At 34.3% G+C, this 12,211-nt stretch overlaps 1 protein-coding gene across 4 annotated transcripts in view; it reads left to right on the top strand.

Annotated features, from left to right (window-relative positions):
- The window catches only part of SGCE (sarcoglycan epsilon), a gene marked incomplete at both ends in the record, with an annotated part of 70,805 nt that overhangs the window by 23,995 nt on the left and 34,599 nt on the right, over positions 1-12,211 (top strand). For all 4 annotated transcript variants that reach the window (XM_080701637.1, XM_080701638.1, XM_080701640.1 and 1 more), the window contains 3 exons: positions 1,421-1,543; positions 3,504-3,661; positions 9,903-9,975. In XM_080701637.1, coding sequence (XP_080557763.1) covers positions 1,421-1,543; positions 3,504-3,661; positions 9,903-9,975 — 354 coding nt within the window. The remainder of the gene's footprint in view (positions 1-1,420; positions 1,544-3,503; positions 3,662-9,902; positions 9,976-12,211) is intronic.

Below are 12,211 nucleotides of genomic sequence, written 5' to 3'. Positions count from 1 at the left end.
AGCCTTAAAGTGTTTTTTTAGCAGTGAAGTTATGGTTACGTGAAGCTACAAGCCAAATATTTTAGTTCAGTTTGCCTTTTCTGGCAGCCATCCACAGAACTGGAGGGACACATTTTTACCAATAGAGAAACATTCTGTGGGAGTTCCCATTTTTGTGCTGAAAAATTTGCTGTCAGTGATCTCTCTACCCAGGGCTTTTAGTAAGTTGTGAGCTTGGTGTGAGCAGCATTGGGGTGCCTAAGGTTAATTACCACATTTACAAATCCATGCATGACTATGAGAAAGAACTGGCATGATATGGTTCATCTGTCTAAAAATTGCAGCAACTAGCCAATCAGGAAGATAGAGACCCAATAGAGATTGTAGAGGTGACAAGGGTAATGGCAATAATGTGTTGGTGGAGATGATGATATCAGGAGAAAAACAATAGGTGGAAACTAATCAAAGCAATTTGGCCATTTCAGTGTACTCACATCTTATGTCCTAGTAAGAGTAAATCACGAAATTGGTCCCATTTCACTCAAATTATTTGCACCGAATTATATTGCATTATGTAACTGTTACTGCTTATTTAGGATGTAGCACAGTATGATGGATTATACTGTTTGAAGTATTAAATGTCAAGATCAGGGGAAATGGAATAAATTAATTATTTCTAGGAGAGAGATAGGAATAAATACTCAAAAATTTACTCCGTGTATTTTTGTAAATATATATGAGTTGTCTTATATATTTGATGGTATTAAATAGTCTCATTTGCTTGTCTAGAAAATAATTAGTATAGTGTGGATTTTTAACACACATGCATTGAAGGGGGGGAGAGAAACCCAAACTATGCTAATTGTGTAGTTGGTCAGTTCTTATGATGTATTTTATTGGTAAGAATTCCAACTGAAAAGAAATTACCAAAATAATATTATAGATTTCTTCTTCACTATTTAATAGCAATTAAATATTGAATGTATATAAGTTTATTAATGTTGTGTTTAAAAGAGTTTAATAAATAAATTTTTTTAATGTTTTGTCCTAAAATCACTTCCCTTTAAAACAAACTGTTATTAACAGTTCTCTTGCATGTTGCTTCAGTTTTCTCCAAAATTTCCATCTAATGAGGCCTTTTCTTGCAGTCAAAACTGAAGAATCAGCCGGGTGTGGTGGCGTGGTGGCTTGTAATCCCCAGGCTTGGGAGGCGGAGACAGGAGGATCACACAGGTTCGAAGTCAGCCTTGCTGGCTTAAGAGACCCTGTTTCTAAATAAAATATAAAATAGGTCTGGGAGTGTAGCCTGGAGGTAGAAGGGTTTCATCCCCAGTAGCACCAAAAAAAAAAAAAAAAAAAAAAAAAAAAGAAAGAAAAAAAGCTGCAGAATCAAGGGCACATCTCATTTGTCTTGTCTCTCATTTTTTCTCTTTATTTTCAGTGTACACTATTTTCTCGAAGGTACACTCTGATCGGAACGTATATCCATCTGCAGGTGTCCTCTTTGTTCATGTTTTGGAAAGAGAATATTTTAAGGGGGAATTTCCACCTTACCCAAAACCTGGTATGTTCTTTGTGTGTGTGTGGGGGGGGGGTGAAAGGTGGTTAATTTTCTAAATATTTATTTTTGTTCAGTGTAGATAATCTAGGTAGTGTATGGTCAAAATATCATTAATACTATTTTAAGTGATCTGAGTGCATGAAAAAGTGATGATTGTAAGACATTTCCTAAAGATTATAAATTTGGTTAAAGATGGAAATAATTTGTTTTTGAATTTTAAAGAAAGCATGCTTCTGGGTTCTCAGTCTTGAGTTTTATACCTTTGACAAATGATCTATTTGTAGTCACATCGAAATAATTATAGCCATACAATTAGGATTTTTCCATATTAAGACTTAGAATCTTACATAATACATTGAGTTTTGAAAAACTATACATATACCGTAGAAGAGAATGAAATATGGTATTAAGAGTTCTTTCAAAGCTTTCACAAGATGAGATAATTTTATAAACCTTCATAACAATATAATGAAGATTAATTTTCCCTTCAAAGTAATACCAATTATGAAGTCTTATTTAATTCACTATTGGTTTAAATATGTTATTTTGAATTATCACAAATGCTATCATCTTAATGAAGATATAGAAAGACTAGCAAGAGAAAACACATTCAGTTATAATTCTAAAATAACAAATAAAAATGACTTCTGAAAATTATATTTTGTAAGAACTCATTTTTAACATTAGAATTAATATCAATACTTTTTGTGGATAATATGATGAATGGCATATCTGAAAACATAAAATAGAGGTAGACATGTTCTTAGTGGTATTTATGAGAAAGGTAATATTTTCATTAATTATATTAAAATGTTTTCTTATGAGGCATTTCATGTTTGCAAAACTATATGGCTAAATCTTTGGAGCAGCAGCTCTAACATTTGAGAAAATATGTGAAGAACAGAGTTTCTGGTGTCAACCAGGATTAAGTTCTAGTTTTACCACTTAATAAGGCCAACCATAGAGAATTTACTTAATACGGAAAATTACATATGTCACCGATAATACTAGAGTTAATAGCACTGATTTCATAGGTACGTTTGAAAATCAGATGAGATAGTGCTTATGGAGCACTTTATATGGGGCCAGGCATATGCTAAGAAATCATGCTGCTATTAATGTTTATCACTGGTAAATGCCTTTATTGCAGTTGTTTTGGGTTTTCAAAATCTTTTTCATCCCATCCTCCCATGTTTTATAATTGTATTATTTTTGCTTTGGTGATACTTTTTAAATTTTCTGGATATTAGTTTGATAGTATCTGGAGTTTCATGAAAGAAATGCATCCCGTAAGTATGAATTCATCTGTACTACTAATGGGAATTAGGAGATTTTTCTGACAATTCTCTCACCACAGAACTACCCTACCTTTTCTTTTTTTTTTTTTTTTTTGTACTGGGGGGATTTAATCCATTATATCTCTGAGCTATGTCTCCAGCCTTATTTATTTATTTTTTTATTTTAAAACAGTGTCTTGATAAGTTGTTGAGAGCCTTGTTAAATGGCTGAGGATGACTTCAAACCTGCAGTTCTCCTGGCTTGGCTTCCAAGTCCTGGGATTATAGGTGTATGACACCACACTTAGCTAGAACTACTCTTTTTTATGGTTTTTTTTTTTTTTTTGTGTGTGTGTGTGTGTGTGTGTGTGTGCGTGTGTGGTACTGGGAAGCCCCTGGGTTCAATCTCCAGTACCACCAAAAAATATAATAAAAAATCTGTATGAATATGCTTTTTTGTTGGATAGATACAATTTCTGGACAAATTAAATAACCAAAATAAGTTTTCATAACATGGAGCCCTAATCTAAATTTCCAGATGGATTTGTTGTTGCTTTTGTTTGTGCATTTAGTTTGCTACAGATGTAAAAAAAAAATTTGTTTAGGCAGAATGTTTTGATTAAAACTACCAAAGCAACATGTGTGAAAATAAATGTCTTTTGTCTAACTTTGTGTTTCTTATCTAGGGGAGATTAGTAATGATCCCATTACTTTTAATACAAATTTAATGGGTTACCCAGATCGACCTGGATGGCTTCGATATATCCAAAGAACACCATATAGTGATGGGGTCCTATATGGGTCTCCAACGGCTGACAATGTGGGGAAGCCAACTATCATTGAGGTAATTTACTTAAAAAGAGAAAATTATATATTTTATAATTTGAGCTCTAAATGTTGAAATTAAAGTTACCTTGGCAGTGATTTTTAATATTATATACATGGAAACACATTAATTAGCATTTTTGTTCATTTACAAAGTTTGTTGTTTCAGCTTTTATATTAAATAGGTCATCTGAATTAGTGAAAAAACATTAAATTAATTTTAAAATAAATAGACTATTATAATTAGTTACACTTAAAAAATAACTGCAAACTTAAAACACTTATTTGCTCTCTGTATTTTAAATTCAGATTTCATGTTCATTAAAATAACATTCAGCATTGTGATAGATGCTTAGAGTTAGAAAGATGAGTAGTAGCGGATGAGTTCCACCATGTTTTATAGTGCAGGGGAACAGAATACAAAGCTGTCCTCAGCCAACACTTCAAGAACTATAATAAGGTATTGGAGAATTTATAAAGTAAAAGGAAAGCTATCTTTAGCACAGGTAATAACATACCAAAATTTTGGAAGTTAAGGAAGGAGGGTGTAGCTCAGTGGTAGAATACTTACCTAGTGTGTATAAGGCCCACAGTTTGGTTCCCAACAACACAGGCATACCCATGTGTACACACACACACACACACACACACACACACACACACACACACACATTTTAGAGGCCCCAAAATTATACAGTCGCAGAGGATTATACTTCTCATTAGACGGTAGGACATACCCCAATGGGCACATTGTGGGAACTGGAATCATTGTTATTGGTAGGGGAAAAATCCTTGTAAGGATACATTCTTATGTATTTAGCTTTCATTTTAAAAGGGGTAGTGATATTATAATTCATCAGTTTTTTGCCAGTAATGAATGTCATACCTGGAGGATATTAAAATGACAATAGTAACAACAAAAATAATTATTACATTGAACCTTTAATAGGAATTAACATCTAGAAAAAAACAAGTGGATATTAAAAGTTAAATTGCTTCATTGTTTATCACTTACAACAAAATCAGAATTATAGTGGTGATTGGTAGCAGGAGAATACTACCATACTTTTAGGCCCAGATGCCTCCAGGATTGTAGATTCTAATTTAATTGTGGGATTCCAGAAGGATTTATTGGTAAGGAGTGGATAGCAGCATAGGACCTGCTAGTGAAATTGCCAATACAGTAAAGAAATAAATGGAATCTCTGAAGATTTGAAAGGAAAAAATTGAACGGTCAGTGACATAGTCTATAAACATTAAAAATCTTAGGAAAGGCTAGCAGTGAGCTATAGGATCAGTATAAAACATCGCTACATTTCTGCATATGAATAAAAAATATTAAGAAATACTTTTTATAGCAACAAAATGATAAGGTTCTAGGAGTAAATAACACAGTTGATATGCAAGGCCAGAATGGAGAAAGTTATAAAAGTTTATTAATAGTAAAGAATACCTATGTAAATGATAAGATATTCCATTCAAGAATGGGAAGACTCGCAGGGCGTGGTGGTGCACACTTGTAATCCCCTCGCTTGGGAGGCGGAGACAGGAGGATCGCGCAAGTTTGAAGCCAGTCTCACTGGCTTAAGAGACCCTGTTTTCAAATAAAAAAGTATACAAAATAGGTCTGGGAGTGTAGCCCGGAGGTAGAAGGGCTTCCAGGAACCCCAGTGCCACCAAAAAAAAAAAAAAAAAAAAAAAAGAATGGGAAGACTCAGTATTATGAAGTCATCACATTATCACTGTTGATCTATAAAGTAAATGCAATTCCAGTTAAAATTTCAATAGTTTTTATTTTTCATGGAACTTGGCAAGCTGATTTTAAAATCTATAGGAAAGATTATAGTCCAGGAATAACCAAGACAGTCCTGAAGAAGAAAAAAAAAAGAAGGGTTTCTTTCCCTTGTGGTCATCAAGATTTATTATCAATCTATAGTAATTACTGGAAGGTTGCTTTGATATAAGGATGGAAAAATTAACTGAAGAATAGAATAGAGAACACTGAAACAGATACATCTGCAGAAGGATCAGTGATAAATGTTTGAAAAGTTGGTGCCACATGAATGGTGCTTAGTTAGTTGGTTAGCTACATGGCAAAATGTAAAATAAGATTATCATACCAAACACAAAACTTAAATCTAGGTATATTAAGAATTAAATGTGAAAAGCAAAATTTTAAATTACTATATTAAAATGTAAACGAGATGGAGATTGCTTGCATCCAGGAGGAAACAACAAAAAACTTTCCTTCCTTCCTTTCTTTCTTTCTTTCTTTCTTTCTTTCTTTCTTTCTTTCTTTCTTTCTTTCTTTCCTCTCTGCTGTGCTGGAGATACCCATCATCTCACGCATGCCAAACAAGTGTTCTACCATTGAGCTACATGACCAGCCCAGGATTTTGAAATAAGACCTAAATATTTTTATTGAAAAGAAAAGATAGGTCAGCATCACATATTTGTGAACTTCTGTCCATCAAAGAAATACTTTTTTAAAAAAAAACAAGCTATAAACTAAAAGAAGATATTTTTAATACACATAGCTGACTAAAAGTAAATATCTGAAATATTAAAAGAAATTCTAAAATTCAATAAGAAAAAAGCATTTCACTAAAGAGAATACACAAATGATTATAAACTCAAGTAAAGAAACTTAATATTATCAGTAATGAGGAATATTAAAATTAAGACCATAATGAATATTTTATCATCAGTAAAATTCATTGTATGTGGATATGAGAATTGATATAACTATTTTGAAAAACTACCAAATATCTCAGATAGTTGAATTTCTCTGTACCCTGTGATCTAGCAGTCCTATTTCAAGATACACACCCAGAAGACATACTTGCAAATGCCCACTGGGAGGCATGTGCAATCATGCTCATTAAACAGTGTTTTTATAGCAAGACACTGGAATCCCACAAAATAAAGAGACCCAAAACTCTGTTATTTAAGAAAGTATATTAATGAATCAGATGTAGTCATGCAGTAAATGTTAAGTGCACCGATGAACTTAAGCTTGCCCCACAACCTAGATAAATGTTTTAAGCACAATATTGAATTAAAAGAAAAAGTATCGGAAGACTGCAGATAGGGTGCCATTTTTGTTGTTGTGGTGGTGGTGGTGGTTGTGGTACTGGGGTGGAACCCTGAGCCAAGGCTACCTCAAGGCTATACTCCCAAACTTATTTTATGTTTTATTTGGAAACAGGGTCTCATAAGTTGCTGTGAGCCTCACTAAGTAGCTGAGGCTGGCTTTGAACCTGTGTGATCTGCCTGTTTCAGCTTCCCAAGTGCAAGGATTACAAACGTGCGCCACCACGCCCGGCTAGGTTGTCATTTTGGTAGAGCTCAAAAGCAAGTAAATGGTATATTTTAAGCATGCATTTGTAATAATACTATTTTAAAGTGAATGAAATTTTTTTTTCTGTACTGGGGATTGAACCCAGGGGAATTCTGCCTCTGAGATATACTCTTAGCCCTATTTTATTTTTTATTTGAAAATAGGGTCTCAGTAAATTATAGGGAACCTCATGAGGTTGCTGAGCCTGGCCATGAACCTGTGATCCTCCTGTCTCAGTTTCTCAAGATGAATGTTAGGGTAAAATGTTAGCATATCTTTCATAGAGCACAAATGGCAATTTATTTGTAAATAGCTCATTTTTATATACATGTATAGGCATGGTATTTTATTTTAAATATCTCATTTGAGCAGGCATGGTGGCACACGCTTGTAATCCCAGCATTTGGGAGGCTGAGACAGGAGGATCGCGATTCACGGCCAGCCTCAGCTTCATAGTGGGGTCCTCCACAACTTAGTGAGACCCTGTTTCAAAATAAAGAATAAAAACTAGTGCTGTGCGTGTAGCTCAGAGATAGAATGCCCCTGGGTTCCATCCTCAGTACTGCAAAAAAAAATCTCATTTTATTTGTAAATAGCTCATATTTACACCCATGTAGGCACAATATTTTATTTTATTTTGGCATGGTATTTTAAAATATCATCCTATTAGTTTAGTCAAAAGTTTTGCATATCTTTAGTTATTATTTAATCATAGAAATATACTGATTCATTCAATGATTGTTTATCTGAAATATTTAAACATCTAAAATAGATCAAGCATTATATAAGAAAGACAGGGTCAACTCAGACATGGTAGTAGAGGACACTTGTAATCCCAGTGCTTGGGAGGCTGAGACAGAAGAATAGCAGGTGCAAAAGCCAGCCTCAGCAACTTAGTGAGGCTCTCAGCAACTTACTGAGACCCTGTTTCCAAATAAAAAATAAAATAGGCTTGAGGTTGTGGCTAGGAGATAGAATGTTCCTGGTTTCAAACCACAGCAACACACACACACACACACACACACACACACACACACACACACATTAAAAAACACACATACCTCTCTGCTCTGAAGGTTTTCATATCTTCATAATAAGTAAAATTTGGTTGAGGTTATTACAGTACTTAAATATCTTATTAGAAGTGACAGAAAGACTACATTCTATTATAGCTATTAAAATTAAACATCAAATAGAAATTCAGATAATAAAATTCTTCCTCATAATAAGAAACGCCTTTCAGTAGCTTGTGATTAAAAAAGAAACTTATTAGAATTTACAACACTTACAATAATAAGATTTATGATAAATATGGAAGGTTAGCCATAAAAGTAGTTATTAATTTGAAAATACCTAATATTTTTCTGAGCTAAAGGCTCAAGATATAACACATAGGAGATTAGTACATTTTTCCCATTGAAAATAGGATATTTTGTACGATAATTTTCAACCTAAGAAGATTCTAAAATGACACTTATTTTATGTTTTTCCATTAATTTTGTTTGAACAAGATTTTATACTTTCTGTAACTAGTCTCTATTTTACTGTTTAGTGTGATCCTAACTGATCATGTATCTCAACAGAGAGCAGCAAGAAAGTGATTAAATCTTCTGGAAATTTGACATACTGTGAAGAGAGAAGTTCTTTCTTTTAGCTTTTTGTGATACTATGCCTTTCAAACTATATACTTTTTAAGTATTTTTAAAGTTTAGAATGATTATGCTAAAATTTTGATTTTGGTATTTCTGATTATTGTAGCTTATTTCTTTTGGAGCTTATATGTGATATATAAAAATCTTTGATATTTGTTTTTAAATATATAAGATTTTTTCTTTTAGCTGAGGCCAGTTACATCCTACTCTTTTGTCTGTGTCAACTACAGTTGGAGTTACTTCTAGAAGGCTAGTGCTGGATTCTAAGACTTTGACAAAATCATTTTTTTTGAGGTACTACAGATGTGTCTGAATGATTTAATATCTGCTCTAAAGTTAATTACTCCTTGATTTTTGAAGCCATATCCTGTCCTTGGCCTTGGCTTTGTTTGTTGTTTGCAGTGGCTGTTTCTGAGTTGACTTTGATGTAAGTTCATTGGCTCTGCAAATGTTTACTAATATTTGACCCCATGAAGGGATTGATTTGTGTTTTTGAGCATGTGCCATAAGTTTTATAGACTCTGATCCTTGCTGTTTTACTTCTATTATAAGTGAGCTATGATTTCCAAAGGATGAGTTGTGACATTTTTTGACAAATTGGTGTGTAGTTTAGTATAGATGCATACAACACAAAGGTGAGCTTAGTTTAAAGTGTACTTCCCATTATAATCCTTAAACTCCATTTAAAAGTACAAAAATACATTATTTAGGTTTTTAAAAATTTTTTACAATGTGCCGGGCGTGGTGGCGCACACTTGTAATCCCCACGCTTGGGAGGCGGAGCCAGGATTATCGCACAGGTTAGGAGCCAGCCGCGCTGGCTTAAGAGACCCTGTTTCCAAATAAAAAAGTATACAAAATAGGTCTGGGAGTGTAGCCCGGAGGTAGAAGGGCTTCCAGGAACCCCAGTACCACCAAAAAAAAAAAATTTTTTTTGTTTTACAATGTCACTGGTAAGTAATTCTTAATGGTTAATCCATTTGCTAATGACGCATCTGCATTGCTACTTGTGCTTAATGGCCTCCTGTGAAAGGGGCTTTCTGCATTTAACCTTTTGTTTTAGCATGTTAAGTAGACCTGACTATTTATTTTCCTATAATATTGCTAAAAATCCTGAGTTCTTATTGCCCAGAGACAGAATATTTTGTGAGTATATTAATAAGTAACGAAAATGGAAAGAATAGCAATTTGTTTTCATTTTTGTCCTTAATGAATTTTATTTTACAAATAATATTTGACTTTTTAATACAATTTTCCTTTTCTAATAGATAACTGCCTACAATAGGCGTACCTTTGAGACGGCAAGGCATAATTTGATAATTAATATAATGTCAGCAGAAGGTAGGTATGGAAAAAGATGTTAATGATCACTTCCATTTATTTATTTATTTTTGCGGGTCTGGGGATGGAACCCAGGGGCATTCGACCTCTGAGCTACACCCCCTGCCCTATTTTTTGTTCTTTATTTTGAAACCGGGTCTCACTGAGTTGCAGAGGGCCTCACTAAGTAGCTGAGGCTGTTCACGAACCTCGATCCTCCAGTCTCAGCCTCCCGAATGCTGGGATTACAAGCGTGAGCCACCCCGCCCGGCTTCACTTCCTTATTTAAAAGAAATATTTTTTTTATGTTTTATAACTGTATGAAATATAGTTAAGAAATTTTAAGTACCACATAATATAACTGATGAAATGATAAAAGGTAGGGGAAAAACCTAAGCAATATATAATTTGTTATAAAATATTAGGAAACTAAAGAGGTGGGCCACTTCTCTTAAACTTGGTTTTATCACGTGTATAGTGGTACTAAGAACAGCATTTCTCTCGTATATCTGGAATGATTCTAGAATTTAGTCTTGAAATGTGCTTAACACAGATCACAGAGTGCACGATAGGTAATTAACTAGCTTTATCGTTTTACTTTAAAGTTTGCCATAGATAGTAGTTCAGTTGTGTATAAAATGTAATTTGGGTTACAGTTTTCTTGCTAAATTAGTTAATCATGCACCAGAAATTATTAAAGCCCATCAGGAATCTAGAATTGTATATGCTAAGTTGTTAGTGTTTTTCTAAGGATTTTGCAGATTAGGAACAGAGAAAATATTCCAAGGATTAACACTCAAAATACTTTGACCGTGTTTCGACAATTAACTGGGAAAAAACATACGCCACTAAAAACTTTGTAGTTAAAATTATTAAACCACAGGATAATGCTCTCTAGACTAGATGTCATTCATTAAGGAGACAGAAGAAGAACTGGCAACAGAAAAATTATCTCTCTGAGAAGAGCAAAACACTTGTGCATTTTTGAGAGAAGAATTCTTGCTTCTGTTTAGCTCTCACAACTAAAAACAAGCAAGCAAACACAAAACATTTTCCCAGAACCTACTAATTTGAAATTCATTATAATTCAGTAGAGTCTGGGTTAAAAATTGCCTTTAGACTATATAAAAGAAAGCAATTTCTACAAAATTGATCATATATATATATATATATATATATATATATAGAGAGAGAGAGAGAGAGACTGCTTGAAGACTTTAAACCCCCTTAAGTGAATTTTTTCCAGGTGTTTAAGCAGCAGTACCAATTGCAGACAAGTGTGAGAGACTAAAATGTAAAATTACCTTCATGATGAAAAGCAGTTCTGTGGACCTAGACAGAGGACTCCCTGTCAACTCTCCTGCTCCCCAAGGGTTTTTGTAGGTATTCATGTTTGGATAACAAAGACTTTTGGTTTTGACTACAGTTGTGATTAGATATTTAAATTAAGTCTCAGTTCGTCCTATAGAATTAGAATTCCTTTAATGAGCAGAATTCCTTTCTCCTCAGAAATTTGCCACTGGAATTATGCAGTTACATTACAGTGGGCTTGGACCATTGGACCTCACCATTCTACTCCTGTGGGGGCTTAAAACACTCTCAGATATGGGAATCCCTATAAACTGAAGCCTGGCCTATAGCTTGACCTTCCATCTTCTCGAGTCTGGTCTCAGGGCTGTAGAACCAGAGTACACACAACTTCTTAAAAGGTGGTGTTATTGATGTATGGCGACCTAAGATCAAGCATATACTGATGGAAGACTTCTAGACAACAGAAGGATCAAAAGTTGATGTTAAAGGCTATTTAGCTAAGTCAGGGGCTTTGAAGCTGTTCTGGTGAGGCAGGAAGAGGAAATGGGTCTTGGAAGCCTCCGCTTTGACATTAGGCAGAACTGTTCCACTGCCCTTGATGTGGAGTTTAGTGACCCAAAACTGTTTGAAAGCCACTGAACTAAAAGGTCATGAATTTGTCCTTGCTGGTCTAGACAGAATATATATGCTCACCAGCACGGACATGAGCAAGGCCTTCGCTTATGCCATTTGTCCCAGATAAGGTTCAGAAAAAGAAATAACAAAGTTGTAAATCAGGGTAATCATGCTCAATCCGACTCCCTGCCCAGCTGTCTCCTGTTCTGAGAGACCTAATGGGAAATTAGTCATGTAGACTCACACAGCATGGAGCGCAAGGAGAGTACATAAAGTGATTCTCTAAATTGGGTTTAGCGCCTCAGAGGCCTGCCACCAATCTGTTGGCCTA

Source organism: Muscardinus avellanarius, assembly GCF_963383645.1.
Source record: "Muscardinus avellanarius genome assembly, chromosome: 9".
Lineage (NCBI taxonomy): Eukaryota > Metazoa > Chordata > Mammalia > Rodentia > Gliridae > Muscardinus > Muscardinus avellanarius.
This window is presented reverse-complemented; position numbering and strand designations above follow the sequence as displayed.